This window comes from Marmota flaviventris, chromosome 3 (assembly GCF_047511675.1).
Source record: "Marmota flaviventris isolate mMarFla1 chromosome 3, mMarFla1.hap1, whole genome shotgun sequence".
NCBI classification, from domain to species: domain Eukaryota; kingdom Metazoa; phylum Chordata; class Mammalia; order Rodentia; family Sciuridae; genus Marmota; species Marmota flaviventris.
In genome coordinates this window covers 67,974,092-67,992,482 of record NC_092500.1, presented here as the reverse complement: position 1 = coordinate 67,992,482, position 18,391 = coordinate 67,974,092, and the positions used below count along the sequence as shown (strand labels likewise).

At 38.8% G+C, this 18,391-nt stretch overlaps 1 protein-coding gene across 1 annotated transcript; it reads left to right on the top strand.

Annotated features, from left to right (window-relative positions):
* Window positions 1–5,815: 5,815 nt before the first annotated feature.
* Window positions 5,816–6,787, top strand: LOC114103877 (olfactory receptor 8S1-like). Its single transcript, XM_027949718.2, has one exon. It carries the CDS (start codon window positions 5,816–5,818, stop codon window positions 6,785–6,787), a length of 972 nt encoding a protein of 323 aa, XP_027805519.2.
* The last annotated feature ends 11,604 nt before the right edge of the window (window positions 6,788–18,391 follow it).

Sequence of the window (18,391 nt, the reverse complement as noted above, 5' to 3'; positions counted from 1 at the left end):
ATAAAAATCAAGAAATCAAAACAGTTGCCTTTTGGAGTAAGAGGTGCAATGTGGAATTGACTGAAAAGAGCCACAAGAAATTCTAAGGGGGTTTGAATCTTGATTTGGTGTACACATTTGTCAGAACACATCAGACTGTTCACTTATGGTCTTTGCATTTGCTATATGTAAAATACATACCTCAATAAAATAAATAAATATTTAGAGCTCATCTCACTGTTTTGCTGAGCACCTCTACACACAAGGCACTATTATAGCCACTGGAGAAACATGCATAATCCTTGCCCTCATGAGCTTTCTTTGAAATAGTCACATATACCCACTTTTTATGCTTTTTTTGTCACATTATAGTTATGCATCATAGTGGGGTTCATTTTGACATAATCATGCATGCATGGAATCTAATTTTGTATGTATACTTTTGAGGGGTGACATTATATTAAGGTACCTCAGTTTTTTTACTTGACTGTGAATTTATCCAAATAGTATCTTGTTCATCTTGTATCTCAAATAAATACCTAGAATATTATCATCAGTAAATAAATATATTTCGTCTTTGAATGAGTTTTTCTCTCTTAAATGATTGGATCCCAGTCTTTTTGATATACTAATAGACATGCGCTATCATACAAAATAGGACAACAATTTTCTCACAAGAGAGGTAAACAGTGCTGACACTGTTTTTGAAATGATCTTTCAAAGATAAATTTCATATTGCCTGAGTAGATGCTTATTTTATTGAATAATGCATTTCAAAAGACAAGGCTACCTCTTTAAAGAAGATTCATTAACCTAAAGCAAAAGCCTGTGATTGCCCTCATCTTTACACTATTCTTTGCAACACTGTTGTATGGGATGAAAGTCTATGGATAGACCAGATGCTACTTAAATATTTCAAACATAACTGTTTCTGATTTTTTAAATTTACTTGATCATCAGAATATCCAGACTAAATGTATTTAAAGACAGAGTTAATATGAATATGTCAAATAAAGCTGTCTGATGAACTTTATCTTTTTGTACACATTCATAGATAATTTCCAAAAAAAATCACTCCTGATGGCCACTAAAATAATACTTCCCAAGTGCACCAAACCCTAGGGTTTAAAATTAGAGTTGCAACCCTGAAGTTGCAAAGCCTGCATCTGTGAAAATGCCCTAGGATTGACACAAACCTCAATTCATTTAATGGGGTTTAATTTTGGCTTCAGAATTTGACCTTGGGGAATACAGCTTTCTTGAGTTTCTGTGCTCCACCAGTCAAATTACTTGATTCCCTTCAGCTACATTATAACTGAAAACTATGTGCATCACTTATATTCTTTGTCCCATATTCACCATCACAATCACAAGGGCAGATAAATGAAGAGAAGCCTCTGTGATTGGGTAGGGAGTGACGAGAGAAGTCTCTTCTGTGCTCTTTTCAGAATCTGAATGTTTTCTGCTGCATTTGTGAGTTAAAGTGACAGGACAAAGATGAATTTCAGATGATAAGTATCTTGAGCTTCTCTTCCTGAAATATTCTATTTTCCTTCACTCATGGTGACCTACAAATAGAAAAAAAAATTGTTTGTGCTTTTTGTAGTTTGGGCTCTAGAAATATTAATTTCCCTATGCATGGACATTCCTGGATCAAAGATGACTTCTTATGCCGTGGTAAGACAAAAACTAGAAGACGACTTTTCTTCCAGGAAAAGTCAGACCTCCCTGACTCCTCTGCTCGTTCTAGGTCCAATTCCTTCACCTTATCTAATCTTCCATGCCTGGCTCTTTCAGGTAAGCGTTTTTTACCTTGAAGCCTCTCCTTTCCTTTTTCCTTGTGCTAGAGGCTGTGTTCTGGACCCTTAGGGTTTTGTCAATTTTACCTTCTCCGAGACTCTCCAGCCGCTCTTATAATCCACTAACTAATCCACTCTATGTTCTCTGAAGTACTGAGAATACACTGGCTATAAAAACTGCATTGATCTGGGAAACTGAGACCAAGAGCTAAGAGGTTCCCAATCCAAGGAGGAGTAAAGTCACATCAAAGTAAATGATGAGATTTTAGTGACATAGAATCTTTCTCCTCTTCTAGACTTTAAATGTAGTTGCTATAAAGAGATTTTTGGCTCTTATTTTTTAATAGTTTTATTAGTGCATTATAGTTATTCATTATAGTAAGGTTCATTTGACATAATCATGCATGCATGGAATGTAATGGGCTCCATTTCAGTCTCCAACACTTCCTCTTTCCCTCCCCTCTCCTCCCTTCCTATTTCCCTTCCTCTGTTCTACTGGTCTTCCTTCTATTTATTTATTCATGCTTTATAGACATGCATGAAGGTGAAATTCATTGTGGTATATTCATATATGCACATAGTATAAAATTGCAATTTCATTTCAGAGTTCCCTTCTGCGGGAGGACCCCTTTTCTGTCTCTCCTCTCTCCCTCAGCCCCCTTCCTCTATTCCACTGCTCTCCCATCTATTTTCATGAGACTTCTCCACTCTTTTCTCCCTTATTTTCCTCCAGCTTCCACTCATAAAAAATAACATTCAGTCCTTGACCTTCTGAGTCTGGCAAATGCCATATTTTCATTCTTTTTTATGGCTGGGTAAAACCCGATCGTGTATATAGACCACATTTTCTTTGTACATTCATCTGTTGATGGGCACCTGGGATGGTTTCATAATTTGGCTATTGTGAATTGCACTGTATAAACATTGATGTGCCTGTATCAAATTTTCTCTATTTCAGTTCTTATTAACCACACTATCAACTCTGGTCAACAAAGCTATTGGTGGTTTTTTTTTGTTTGTTTGTTTTTTTTAAAAAGGAGGATAGGGCATTAGTCAGAGAAGAATTCAAGGAAAATCTTGGGATTTATGAGGCTTGTTCTATGCATACAGAGCCTATGCATTGTGGCCTATTTTAGATACCCAAGGATACCCAAAGTCTTTCTATTCTTCTGAGTATTTTATATTCTCCAAATTAGTTACCTAGACCTGCCTTCTAGCACTCAACTTGTCTTACATTAACCCATGTATCTGTTCTGTAATTTATGCAGTTAACTAGCATTTTCTGCATAATTACAGGAGATCAAATGGTCAAATTGTGAGACATTTCTCCTTGGAATGTCCTCCATTACCTGTATCCATGGAAATTTTATAAGATCACAGGACCTAAAGGAATTAATAATATTAAATGATATAAATACATTTTATCCTCAGAACTGATTGGATTTTACATTTGAGTAGATATGAAGTAGAATTAATTCAAGGTGATATAAATGTAGACATAAATCATAGGATGGAAGGTGGAAATTGTCAAGGTTTTTTTAAAAGTGATTCAGAAAATGCAGGCTCTTGTTCACTTCTTTTTAAGATGATAAATACAAGATACCAAAAAGAGACCTGTCTGACATGTTCAAACACAGTTATCCAAGTAAATTGATAAATAACACCTAAATAACAGGATTTCATTGGACCCCACTCTTGATTTTCCCTGTGTAAACACCCAGGTTTTCCTTCTCTTCTTCTTTTACTAACTTTAAAAAATAGATATTTAGTTTCAATTTAAATCAAGGTAGCAGTGTGTCCTTTTGGAAGGCGAGTGAGCAGAGTTTGTAATGAGTGTCAACCTCTCCCTGCAAGGTTAAAATGATACTCTGTCTTCACTTGGTCACAATTAGATGAGCTATGTTGTGAACCAAGGAACCCTGCCCTTGAGCTTCCACCTGGCTTACTGAGAGGTTGTGTAGAACCTTATCATGGAAAAGAGGTTTTTAAACATGTATCTCTTACTCAAAATTTCCCCAACATCCCTTATATATGTTAGATCTGACTTAAGACTAAGTGCTCAGGATCTAAACGGAACTCTATTCAGCTCTACATTGAGAGTAAATATGGAAACATTAAAGTTAATATCTGATCAAAAAAAGTAATTCCAAATGCTGAGGAGAGTCTTTGCTACTAAAGAACACAGAGGAATTTGTTATTTCAACAGAATTATAAAGAAGAAAATTTGACTTTTTCATCTTATCATTCACCCTCACTGAAGACTGAATTTAATTTGAGCCTCCATCCTGGGCTGCAAATTAGTCATCAGATGAAACCAAGAGGTAACTTGAATATGGGTTTCCAGTAAAGATCTGAAGTATGGAAATTTGTCTAAATCCTCAAAGGGGAAAGCCCAGAAGAACAAATACAAAGACATTCCAATGGTCCAGCAAGAATAGAATCTTGTTGGACCATTGGACCATAGAATCAATGTCAGACTGCAGTATCAGGTAAAATCTGAGGGATTCAGAGTAGATTTAGAGTTACATTGCACTTACAAGATTATTGTAAGGAACTACTACACAAGGCAAGAGAGCTCATTAAGGAGTAGTCTGTGTATACAATGATATTCCAGGTTTTAAGTTGGATGTGAAAAAAATTAACAAGGGAGATAGATCATCCCCAATGTTGGAAAGTATAAAAGGGAAACCAGGACAAATAAGTGCATTCACACAATAGTTCTAGACAGATCAAGCAAGGTCATTTACCTAATATTCTAAGTAGGCAGACTTATGCAAAGTAAATCCACAAATATTTGAATAGTTAAAAAGATAGATGACTGAATTGACTCAGTGAATGAAAGCATGAATAAATAAAAGATTAGATGGATAAATAATGAATAAAGTGTTACATAAGTTATGAAATTTAGATAAGTTGTTAGATGAATAAGATCATGGTTTCAAACAATCTCCAGTTAAGGACAACAATCAGCTAATAGGTGTGAGCTGCACTCTGAGGAAAGAAATATTTAGATGCTATTTGAAGATGAGTCTTCTGTTAGTCCTTCAAAACCACTATTAAGTGAAACCTTAAAATCCACATCTTTCCTTTCCCCACCATTTCCAAGTCTCCCTCAAAATTTGATTTTGCTTTTGTTTTGTTTGCAGTGGTGTAATCAAACCCAAGACTTTTGCATGCTAGGCAAGCACCCTACCACTAAGCCATATCCCAAGCATGGTTTATTTCTGAAACTAGAATTCAAGCTGTAGATATCCCTTGAGAAGAAATGTACATAGTATGTCCTATTTACTTTATCCTATCATTCTTTCTACATTCAACAAATATTGCTGAAGACCCACTATGTGCCCCTCAGCCTGCGATGTGTGCAGGATTTAAGATAAATAGATGATTGGATAATAACCCTTATAGTCCAGAGACAGGTAAGTGGATTGGTGAAAAAAAGAATTGCTACTCACCTCCTACTAAAATCCAGGGCAAGATAGACATCCAAGTGAAAGTACAAAAATAGTGAAGAAAGAAAGAGGTGAAATTGTCCTCTGAGTCAACATAATGAAATATATCAGAGACATATGACAAGTACAAATACAGTAGCTAGAGAGTTTCAGTCAGTAGTACTGAGCAACTGCAAGAAGTAATGAAGGTTTGGGCAACTGAGGAAAACAAAGAAAGAACAACTTCTTTGGAAATATACTAGATTTAAAAATTCACTTTAATTTTTACAGCATAAAAGCAAAGACCAGTCAAAGAAGATAAAGTCAATTAATCATGGAAAAATCTGGAAAACAGTGAATTTATTTTGGGGTTATTTAGGTTAGAAGAGTCACGTAGAGAAAGAGCACCAGTGTACTGATTTCACATTCAGAAGTTGCTAAGGAGGCAAGTGGGTGAGAAAAGAGTTCTGGGATGGAAGGAGAATAGGTAGGAAATCTGTGAAGGAGACAAGTTGGGGGAGTGATGAGGTAGAAACTCAGAGGTGGCATGAGGAGTGACCACTGCTTCACCTTTTTTTCTTTGTTCCAGAGGAAATGTCCTCTATAATGGCCACAGGAAACCACAGCATTGTAACTGAGTTCATCCTCCTGGGACTGCCTGCTCAGCCACACATCCAGGCGTTGCTCTTTGTGCTGTTCTTGGGGGTTTACCTTCTGACCTTCACGGGGAACCTGTTGATGATACTGGTGATCAGGACTGATTCTCAGCTCCACGCCCCCATGTACTTCTTCCTCAGTCACCTCTCTTTCCTGGATCTTTGCTTAACATCAGTCATTGTGCCCAAAATGTTGGACAATCTTCTGTCCCAGAGAAAATCAATCTCAGTAGAAGGCTGCCTGACTCAGGTTTTTTTTATATTTTCCACCGCAGGAATTGAAGCTTTTCTGCTCTCAGTGATGGCCTATGACCGTTATGCTGCCATCTGCCACCCCCTGCTCTATGGCCAGATGATGACCAGACAGTTGTGTGGGGGTCTGATATGGGCCTCATGGGGACTGGGCTTTCTGGATGCTCTCATTAACACCCTCATGGCTTGGAATCTGGACTTCTGTGAGGCTCTTGTCATGCCTCACTTCAGCTGTGACCTGCCCTCTCTGTTTTCTCTGTCCTGCTCTGATGTCTCTGCCAACTTTGCAGTCCTGCTGGGCTCCACCCTCCTGCATGCCCTTGGGACCTTCCTTCTGGTCTTTTTCTCTTACACCCGCATTGTCTCCACTATCCTGAGCATCAGCTCCACTACAGGCAGAAGCAAGGCCTTCTCCACCTGCTCCTCTCATCTCACTACTGTGATTTTGTTCTATGGATCTGGTTCTCTTCGCTATCTCATACCAACCTTAAGTTCTCCGATGGAATTGATTTTTTCCATCCAGTACAGTGTGGTCACTCCCCTAGTGAATCCCTTTGTCTACAGCCTGAAGAACAAGGAAGTAAAAGCATCTCTGAATAGAATGTTGAGAAAGGTTTGCAACATTTTAGATAGCAGAGGTCAGGCAGGGAATGATTGGAAAACAGAGTAAAAATGCATCAAGATGGGTAGATAGCAATCATTAGAGAAACTTTTTTAAAATTAATATCAGATACAACAAAATATCTTGGAAGGGGACTCTCTGGAATCCTCAAAGAAAGGTCAAGAGGCACTTCCTTGCTTTGGCTCATATTTAATGCTCAGAGACAATGGGTCAGATAATTATTTCAATCTAGAAGACTGGTGACAAACTTATTCTGTAAGAAGAAACTTTTATGAAACATTCTCAGAAGGCTTATCTTTGAAAAAGTTATCTACAGCCCAAATTCTCATTTGGATCCATGGTGATTTGAGATTCAGGGGGCAAGCTTTGCTAATATAGAGTGGTTATCTCTGATAATAACATAAACCTGAGAATCAGGGGTTGAGAATAGGCTTGGGATGATCTTGAACTGGAGAGGAACTTGTAGAAAAGACAGAAGGATATTGGCTGGGGGAGGGAGCACTATTTTAGGGCAAATCCAGACTTACTGACACTTTCCATATTCTGTGCATTTCTCTCCTGGCACCTTCACTTGGAAAGTGACAAAGAGGAGAAAAACTACTTCCTGCGGTGGCCAGCAGATTTCTGTCCCTAGAGGCAAAATTATTGAATGAAAACACGGAAAGGATACTGCCTTGCCTATTCTAGAAACAGATTGGCTGCTTCTCATTTCTCTGCTGTGCTTCCCATTATCTAAGCCCAACCAGAAGCCCTACCTGGGGAATCTGCAAAATGACTTCACTGACATTTAGTCCAAGTAGCACACAGCCAAGTACATGGGACAAGTTGGGGCTGAAAAGCAACAGAAAATTAAGTCCTGTACTAGATAATCATGTAAATGTAAACCTCTCTAGGCAAGAAAAGGAGACAAAGCGGATGTGGTGGCACATGCCTATAATCCTAGATACTTAGGAGGCTGAGGCAGGAGGATTGCAGGTTCTAGGTTACCCTGTTAAGCTTAATGAGACCCTGTCTCAAAGTTTAAAAAAAATGTAAAAGGGACACAGGCTCAGTTGTCCACACCTGTAATCCCAACAGCTCAGGAGGCTTGTGAGTTCAAAGCCAGCCTCAGCAAAAGCAAGGTGCTAAACAATTCAGTGAGACCCTGTCTCTAAATAAAATACAAAATAGGGCTGGGGATGTGGCTTAGTGGTTGAATGTCCCTGAGTTCAATCCCTGGTACAAAAAAAAATGTAAAAGGGGACTGGAGATGTAGCTCAGTTGTAGAGAGCTTGTCTAGTGTGCACAAGGCCCTGGGTCCAATCCAGGTACCACAAAAAAAAAAGAAAGAAAGAAAATGAGATTTAAACAGGTGAAAGAAAACAGAATAGAAGGAAAAATGGGAGGAATAAGAGTGGTATGGTTTGGACCTGGAATGTCCCCCGAATACTCATGCATTGGAGGCTTGATCCTAATGCAGCAAAGTCAAGAGGTGGGGCTTTTGGGAAATGATCACATCATGAATACTCTTACTAAGTCAGTGGATTAATTCATTTGATGGATTAACAATTTGAATGGACTACTTGGAGGGGGTGGAAAACTGTAAGCAAGTGGTGCAAGGTTGAAGGAAATAGGTCATTGGGGGCATGCCTTTGGGGATTTATCTTGTCCTGGACCTTTCTCTTCTCTCTCTCTCTCTCTCTCTCTCTCTCTCTCTCTCTCTCTCTCTGCCACGAGCTGAGTAGCTTTCCTCCACCACACCCTTGTCCATGATGTTCTGCCCTACCTCAGGCCCAGAACAATGGAGCTGGCCAACAAAAGAATGAAACCTCTAAAACCCTGAGCCAAAATAACCTTCCCTCCTTTAAGGTGTCTGTATCAGGTATTTGGTCACAGAAATGAAAATCTGGCTAACACAGTGGGGAAATTAAAGAAGGAAAATAATTCAATCAAGGTCAGAAAAACAAAGGAAAAAGAAACTCTTGGAGATACAGGAATTAGAAACCTAAGTCTGTACATGCAGTAGCACCCTCAATGGCCTGAGGGACTCACTGCACCAACAAACACCCAGAGAAGGATTTTAATGAAGCAAAGAATTCCTCTGAAACTATGTTGAGGCAAAATATCAGGTGGAAGACCCAGTGGTTCTTTCTGCAACTTTGGGATCCCTGGGAATTTCTAAACAGCCTTGAGAAAGAGGCTCACCTTCATGGCCTCCTCGGGTCCATTTTGTACCCTTCTACCATTTGTGCATCTCTTCAAGATTTAGGGAATGCTCCAAATTCAACCAAATATATTTTCCTAAAAGAGCTTTAATTTAAAGTAATTATGTCTAATAATCTATTGAGGCACTCATGGAAAATATGCATTTACCTAATTACAGAATTTCATTTAAGGTAGACTAGTTTTAGGTCTTTCCACAGTTTTGCCTAATTGGATGTGTTTTCCAATCTTGTTTACTTTGAGAATCTCAAATTTTTTCAGCTTTCTCTTTTCATTGTGTGTGTGTGTGTGTGTGTGAGTGTGTGTGTGTGCTTTGCTGGGAATTAAACCCAGAGCTTCAAAAATGTTAGGTAAAGGGCTGGGGATGTAGCTCAAGCAGTAGCTTGCTCGCCTGGCATGCACGGGGCACTGGGTTCGATCCTCAGCACCACATAAAAATAAAATAAAGATGTTGTGTCCACCAAAAACTAAAAAAAAAATTTTTTTAATTCTCTCTCTCTCTCTCTCTCTCTCTCTTTAAAACAATAATGTTAGGTAAATGCTCTACCACTAAGCTATATCTTGAAATCCCTTTTTCTTTTAATGGCATTATTTTACTTAGCATTTATCACATATTCAATCTATAATATGTGATTCACCAAAGTTATCCATTTTAAGCTTTCTTATTTTTGTATTTTCTTACATTTTTATACTATGAGAAAATAGGTACAGCCTGAGGTTTCTAATTCCTGTAGCTCCTTGAGTTTCTTTTTTCTTTGTTTTTCTGACCCTGATTGAATTATTTTCCTTATTTAATTTCCCCTATAAATCAAGTTAGCACTCTTCTGATTTTTTCTTCCAATTTCTTACCTTATAAATGAAAACATGTGATAGATACCTAAAAGCAGTTTAGGTTACATTGTACTTTGTTTCTCACTTTTTTTTTTCTTTTTGGGTACCAGGAATTTAACTCAGGGGCACTTGACCACTGAGCTACATCCCCAGCCCTATTTTCTATTTTATTTAGAGACAGGGTCCTACTGAGTTGCTTAGCACCTCAATTTTGCTGAGGCTGGATTGAACTCATGATCCTCATGCTTCTGCCTCCCAAGCCCTTTAGCCCTTTAGATGTTTCTGTACAGTACAAAATAGCACATATTTTGCTTGATTACTGAAAGTTTTCAATTGACAGATTCTGAAAATCACTCACAAAAAAAGGCTCTACCTCTCAGTGAAAACTACTGCTCATATTTAACTCTATTTTCCTCCAAATTTTGTACTGGGAAGATCTTTGGTAAGCATTCCTATGCATAATTATTATTCTCCAAGTAATATTGTATCCAGCATTTTAGCTTACAATAAATACATACTTTTCCACGTTTCAAAATATAATTTTCAAGTTATATTATATTCCATTAAGCACACAGGCCATTGTATATATTAAAACTTATCCATTATTAAATATTTCTAACATCCTGAATAAGCTTGGATGGAATAAAATAATAGGAATAATAATAGGAATAAAATAATTCCTATTTTATTAATCATTAATTGTCCCCCTGAGCTTTTTCTCCGATGCCTACATTGTCTCCATAGTCTGAGCATCAGCTCCACCACAGGCAGAAGCAAGACCTTCTCCAACTGATGCTTTCCTCAGTTATCTCTTGCCAACCTCGGGTTCACCTCTGAGGGGACCCTCTCCAAATGGTACAATGGAATCACTCTTCTACTGAATGTTTTCATCTTCAGCTTGAAGAACAGGAGATAAGAGCAACTTTGAGAAGAATACACTGTCTCAGATAACTCAGAGGATAGCATGAAGGGAAAGTGAGAAAGAACTGCAGCAAGAAATCTAATGATTGACATTAAGAAGTTCCCGATGTCCTATTTTTTTACATGTTGCAATGTCGAGTGCAGATTCTCCCTTCTTAAAATTTATCAAGAAATGAATTGGGAGCTGTTTGATTTGCCATAGTTCAAAAATCCTACTCAGAGACAGAGCAGTAAGTCAGAAAACCCTCGAAGTTTCATGGATCTGGTTAATGATGGGTCAATTCACACTTTTTAAGATCTTTTAAATATAGATGGATCCTAAAATATTTTGTGTCTTGAATTTTCAATGTAAATTGACTTGTCTGAAAAAAAATTTCCATGAATAAAACTGGCTTGGTTTCTAAAAACAAAAATAAAAACTTGGCCTTCATGGGGTAAAAGAAAAGGATAATGGTAGGGGATGAGGTCTCTGGACACAAGCAGAAATAGAAGATTGTGATAATTAATTTTATGTGTCAATTTGACTGGGTCACAGAGTACTCAGACATGGTTAGATAATTCTGTGTCTATGAAGGTATTTTCAGAGGTAGTTAGCACTTGAGTAAGTGGAATAACTAAAATTATGGTTCTCTGCAATGTGGGTGGACCTCATCCAATCAGTCATGGTCCTGAATAGAAAAGTAAAAATTCAGAGGAAGGGAGAGTTCCCTCAGCCTGGTGGCTTGAATGGGGACATTGATCTTCTCTTACTATCAGAACTCCTTATTTCTCGGGCCTGCAAAAGCAGACTGGAACTTACACCTTCAGTTTTCTAGTTCTTAAGCTTTCCAACCTAGACTAGAATTTATACCCTGAGTTCTTAGTACATCAGACCCACACTACAAATGTACCCCTGGCTTTTCTGGGTCTCCAGCTTGCAGACAGCAGATGGCAAAGTTTTTCAGTCTCCATCATCATGTAAGCTCATTCCTCACAATAAATCTTTTGCGTATGTAATCTTCATTTCATTCTGTTTTTCTGGTCAAGAGAAGAAGTCACAATTGGCCAGGCATCCTAGTTCTCTATCACTACCATAATAAATTACCACTCAAGTAATGGTAAACTCCAGTGGACTCAAGTTGGCTCTCTGTCTTGAATCTCACAAGACTGAAATCAAGCTGATAGCTGGGCTGGGTTCTTATCTCTATGCTCTGGTGATGAATCTGCTTCCAAGCTTATTCAGGATGTTAGAGGAATTCAGTTCCTAGGTCTGAGGACCTTTTTTCTTTGTTGGCTTTCAGATGGGGTCACTCTTCCTCTGGAACAGGCTCCCTGAACACCTTTTCGTAGGGCTCCTTTGCTGAGAGCCATAGCTAAGTAGGTACGACACATGGCAATTTCCTTGTCAGCCTACCCCATGTTGCTTAGAGGAAGGACTCTCCATTGTGGACCCAGGTCATTTGCAGTGACTTTGCATGAAAGGTGACCTTGCTCAAGGACCAGGGCGGATCCGGGTTTAGGGTGGATCAGGGTTTAGGGCAGATCGGGGTTTAGGGTGATCCGGTTTAGGGTGGTTCCAGGTTTAAGGTGATTCCTGCTGGGAATAGGGCATATCCTGCTGCCTCAGGCGCCTTGAGTTCCCATTGAGTTCTCGCGGGATTCAGAGAGTATTTGGGATTCAGAGCCCCGGGGAGAGTGTGGATTTTGCCCAGAACGTGCGTGTAGAGTGCCGGTGACAGTTCGGGAATAAAGAATTGCTGTTTGAATCTACAAGGCTGTGAGTGGCTCGTGATTTTGTGCCCAGCCAGACTGCGGCATTTGGTGGCCTGTACGCGGAACATCTGAAACTTGGAGGTAAGTGAAATTACTCACCCCTGAAGGAGAGTGAAAAAATGGGTGACCATTTCAAAAACCATGTGTTCTTGTTTTGATTTATTTTGTTTTTATTTCAAGTTGCCTGTTCCTAGAACTTTCTCAGGCAAACTGGGGAAAATGGTTGACTCAAGGTTTGAAGTTGTTCACCTCCGAGGAAGAGAAATTGTTAGAGGAAGGAGGAACCCCAGTAAGACCAATAACAGTTAGGACATATGTTGATACAATACAAAAATGTAGCCCATGGCTTTTTAACGAGAAGTTGTAAAATATATCAATGGGACCATCATGGTATCCTGTAGAAGGATTTTTCTTCAACAAGGAAGAGATGGCTAGTTCTGTTTACTACACTTGTCTAAGATCTTGGTTTTTACAGATATCTGATTAATTTACAATGCTAAAGTGTTAAAATATCAACCACTAAATATAAAATCAAGTACTCTTTACTTATTAAGTTCCATAAGGTAATATATTTAAACATTATGTGTGTTTTCATAAAATGGTAAATGGAAAAAAGTTAATATTGCTTTGTGTCTGTGTCTTTGCTAAAACAAGGTTACTAAGAGTTAAGATTCTATTATGTGTAATTTATATACAAAGAGTATAAGAAGTTTCAGTTGGGTTTCAATTATAGTATTATAGTACCATAAAAAAACATGAAAGTATTTCATCTTATTAAAGTGGAGTAATTTGTCTAAATCAGAAATTTTATAAGAGTTGTTTCAGAATGTGAATTTTTAAAAAGGGTTAATGACTACAAAAGAGATATAAAAAGATTCAAGAAGACAAAATATGTTTCTAGATGAGATAATCTCTGTGTGGTAAAGTAAAAAGTTGTAAAATGCCATTTAAAAAGATTTTGAGGAAACTAGACTTACTTTAAAAGCTTGAGAAAGGAAGAAAGAAGAAAAAGATATTTGTACATGGCAGATTGAGACAAAGCTTCTTAATGGAGTTTAAAAAAAAGCCTTTGGTTGAAGGGCAGCCATGTAAACTAACATTGAAGCAATTTAAACAAAATCTTAGCCTTGTTTAAAAGAGTGAAGCTGTAGGTGGTGAAAAAGTACATTTAAAAGTACAGTATAGATGATAATTGGAAGGCTTTAAAAGGGTAAATTGAAGGTGGTTAAGATGCCTTCATGACGAGGAAAGATTGCGTCATTCGAAGCCTAGTTAATCTTAAAAACATTACTTAAAAAAACTCATGAAAATGGGAAGATAATAGGATAAAAGCAATTTGGAGAAAGAATATTAGAAATTTGAAGTGAAAAACATTAAAGACAGAAGTACAGAAAGGTAAAAAAAAGATACAGAAGATGTAGGAAGATAGAAAAGATGTAGGAAGATAGAGAAGATGTCTTCCTAGACAAGAATTTTAAACCCACAAAATAGGAAACAAAAGAAAACTAGGAGGAAAAAAAGCAACTAAGGGTGAATGTACAAACCTTAGGGAAAAAAACTAGAAGATAGAAAATGGTTGAAAATGTCAAGTAAAGGTATTTCAGATAGAAAATGCAAAAGGCTAAGACAACTATTAGATACAGACATTCTAGATAGAAAAAGGTAGAAGAGAGAAGTTTAAAGTCAAATATTGGATAAAATAGAAGAACAAGGAGATTATTAGTATTTTTTTCAAAAAGCCCATCAACTTTAATTTCTGGTGATGCAGAAATTAGAAGTTTCAGATGAGGGTGTTAAAATTTATAGACAAGAGCCAATTTAGAAAACATTAAACTAGAAGGAAATTGGTTTAAAACCACATCAAAAAATTAAAAGGACTAAAGTAATTCTAAAAACTAAGGCAAAATGCTTTTGGAAGACTTAAATTTAAAAGGATCTTTAAATTTCCAAAGGATGCATATAGGATATTTTGGAACATCATCCCTGAAGAAAAATCAGTTAATGTTTTACTTAACAGGAATCCCATACAATCCACAGGAACAAAGCATAGTTGAAAGAGCTCATCAAACTATTAAAATGTATTTATTAAAGCAAAAAGAGGGAATTGGAAAGGGGTATATATCCCCCAAAGATAAACTTAAAATAATGCTTTTTACTCTAAACTTTTAAAATTTGGATTCATCAGGACTTAGTGCTGTGGAAAGACATATGTATCCAAAAAATGTACATAAGCTTAAGGTACTTTGGAAAGATATTCTAACAGGACAATGGAAAGGTCCTGACCCAGTGATTGTCTGGAGTCGGGGTTCTGTTTGAGTGTTTCCACAGGGAGAACAGCAACCGATTTGGATTCCAGAGAGACTAACCAAAGCAATTTCTACAGACCAAAAAGAAGATGATTTGACTCAAATCCATAACAGCTGATATCCAGAGCTCCAGCTTGGCTATTCTTACATCTGTGACAGTGATTAACCAGGATGCTTTTTTCAATATCTATTTTATTATTGCATTTTTCCACATCATAAAGTTCTATTTTATTTTTGAGCTCATACAGACCTAGGTTAATGTTTTTCTGATCAGTTTTATTTTTTGACTGTGGAGTTTTTAAACATTGCAATGGAGATTTCACCTAGGTAAAGCTACAAGGCCTTTACTATTGTCTTATGTGTTCTATGTTATGTGTGCACACTTCTGTTTTGTGTTGTATGTCTGTATGTGTGTATGTCCATATTTCATATATGAGGAGCGCTCATGAAAAAAATGGATCCGAATTTTTTTTATTCACATGATTTAAATGGTTTAATTTAAATTAGGTAAACAGCTGTTAAGGATTGTTTTTAAAGGAGGTTAACAGATCTGTTTGTTTACTTTCACCTTTCATTTTCATTATATTCAATAATTCTTTTCAGGATAATGTCTCTTTAGCATCATTGCCAGAATTCCTATCTTCATCCCAGTGCCGGTAAAGACAAAGATAAAACCAAACTACAGCTTCTATGATAGATATCACAGTAAACTGTATAAACTGATGCATCAATGAATATAACTCAACAAGTAATGCTCAATCAAGGAGTTGACTTACTTTGGGAGGAAACGGACATATTGATAGATTCCTCCGCTTTGAACTGCTTGCAGAACTTGCCTGGACTATGTATCACTTGTATACATTGTGAACTATCGTTTGGTGCAGCGAATTGTGGTAGTGCTGGCATATCTTTGCTGATGGTGTCACCAGTGATGCAATTTTTCCAAAGGAGCCGTCAATTGGCTTGGTGTCATGGCATTTCTGTATCCTCCTCCCTTCTGCTAGTGATGGTCTAAAATTTGGGGGCCAACAGAGGTGAGGCAAAGAACCTCACCCCCCACTGGCACCAACGCCATATTTGGGGGCCAACAGAGGTGAGGCAAAGAACCTCACCCCCCCACTGGTGCATAGACCTATCCACAAGTATGGCTGTATGCTGGACCGGTAGTCAGTGACGGGTATGATCCAATTGCAGTGGTATCAACCTAAGACAGGAGGCTGACACCTAGAGGTCAGTTCATCCCATGACTGGTAAGAACCATATGTTGAATTGGACAACCTACCAGGCATGGTCCCTAAGCCACATTGCTTGTTGTTTAATTAATCAGAAGGGGGGAGATGCTGAGAGCCATAGCTAAGTAGGTACGACACATGGCAATTTCCTTGTCAGCCTACCCCATGTTGCTTAGAGGAAGGACTCTCCATTGTGGACCCAGGTCATTTGCAGTGACTTTGCATGAAAGGTGACCTTGCTCAAGGACCAGGGCAGATCCGGGTTTAGGGTGGATCAGGGTTTAGGGCGGATCGGGGTTTAAGGCAATCCGGGTTTAGGGCGGTTCCAGGTTTAGGGCGGTTCCAGGTTTAAGGTGATTCCTGCTGGGAATAGGGTGTATCCTGCTGCCTCAGGCGCCTTGAGTTCCCATTGAGTTCTCGCGGGATTCAGAGAGTATTTGGGATTCAGAGCCCGGTGGAGAGTGTGGATTTTGCCCAGAACGTGCATGTAGAGTGCCAGTGACAGTTCGGGAATAAAGAATTGCTGTTTGAATCTACAAGGCTGTGAGTGGCTGGTGATTTTGTGCCCAGCCATACTGCGGCACTCCTTCCCTCTCCAAAGAAGCTTATGTTCAAATCTGTCTGAGACATCTTTTGTTACCATCTGGAGAAAACCCTCTACTTTTAAAGGACTCATGTGTGATTAGATTAGGCCCACCTAGAAAATCTTGCATTATAAGCACAGTAGTTCCTTAAATAACCTACTCTACAATTAATTCTTGCTGACTCCCCACTCCATAAGCCCCCAGGTCCTGACCCCCCATCCCTCTTCCTCATTTCTGCCCCTGAAATAGCAGTGCACCAGTCCAGGTTTTGCATGCACATTGGTGCCATCCACAGTGAGGTGTGTGGGTTGGGGAGAACACCAATCTGCATCCACTCCTGACGGCAGCTTGCCTGCACAGGCCAATCCCACTTCCCCACTTCCTCTTCCCCCTCCCCAAAGGCCCCTGTCCACTGCCAATGGCCCAAGCTACTCAGACAGTTGCCACTACCAGCACCCACCTGTCAGGATGAGGCTCACCCTGTGGGAGGAAGCACAGGCACAAAGCCATGTCCTGGGGATGCATGCCTGCATGACGATCTGCAAGACACCACAATGTCACTGGCCATCATGTGTCAAAAGAGGTGGATATCCCCCTTCAGCCAGGTCAGGAATGTTTGTCCTGACTTGCTTTAGTTTCTTTTCTGTGGGAGAAATTTGTTGCATGGGACAGAGAAAGAATTGAGACAAATGAAGGCAGCTGGCCAGGGACATTGCCCTAATGCTGCATGAAAGTCTCAAATCTGACCCACATTCCTGATAACTCTGGCAATGTATTTTGTATTAATTTTATTCCAGTACTCACATCTTTTTGTTTCTCTCATAGAAGCACCCACCCACCCCCCAGATGATTTTACAATTTGTTCTTTCTGAACTACACTTTTGCCACAGACCCCTTGACTGACCCAAAACATTAATAATAAGGAAACCCAAACCACTTTCCCTGCATCACCCACTCTCAGCTTGAAGCAGCCAGAGTGGTCATCATCCAGTCAGTGTAGGTAATAAATGATTCGGTCAGAAATATGGAGGTGAATTCAGGAGGAGATAAAATGTTAATCCTCAGGACACTTCCCCCTCCTCCACCAGTTACCAAGGTAACCTACCTCAAGGGTATTGTTCTTCCCTCCAGGAAGTTGTAAGACTTGTTAATGAAGTGCTCCTAGCCGGCTTTGTTCCCACTCTTGGATCACTTTACCTTTAGTCCACATTTTTGTCACTAGACATGTAAGAATAGGTGGGGGGAGAGCATGCTAAATATTGTGTATAATAATTATATCAAATGGGCCCTTTGTGCTGACCCCCACATGTTTTCTATTCCAAGAAGCAATTTACCTGCAGCCCTGCCTGACCTCTGAGGACTGCATATGTCACATTACTTAGCAAACTACCAGTTCACTGCAGGTCAAATGCAGGTCCAAAATAATTTTGATAAGAGGAACAAGTTTCCCTGAAGGAGAAGTCTTATGACCAGATCCTGAAACTCTGGGAGATTCTCAAAATAGAGCTACCCTAGTTTTAAAATTAGACTACCTTCTCTAGGCTCTAATAAGACATATTTTCTCCTGTACTCCCCTCATCTGGCAGGAAAAAGGCCAAAAAAATTGTCTCAGTTAATTAGAGTAAAACTACCCCTCATCTGTCCTAGTTCAGGAATCCAAATTTATTTATTTTCTCTAATGGAGATATCACCCAGAGCACTAACAGACTTGCCTCCCACTTCAAATTGAGAAGCATAATATGGTACTAAAAGAGCTAAAAGGTTACTCTCAAGTTCCCCAAGAGTCACCCTCTGAGGGAGTTCAGCTGACTCTTAACAATAAAT

Excerpts from the sequence above, each read along its gene's own strand:
- LOC114103877 (XM_027949718.2), top strand. The coding sequence starts at position 5,816 with ATGGCCACAGGAAACCACAGCATTGTAACTGAGTTCATCCTCCTGGGA.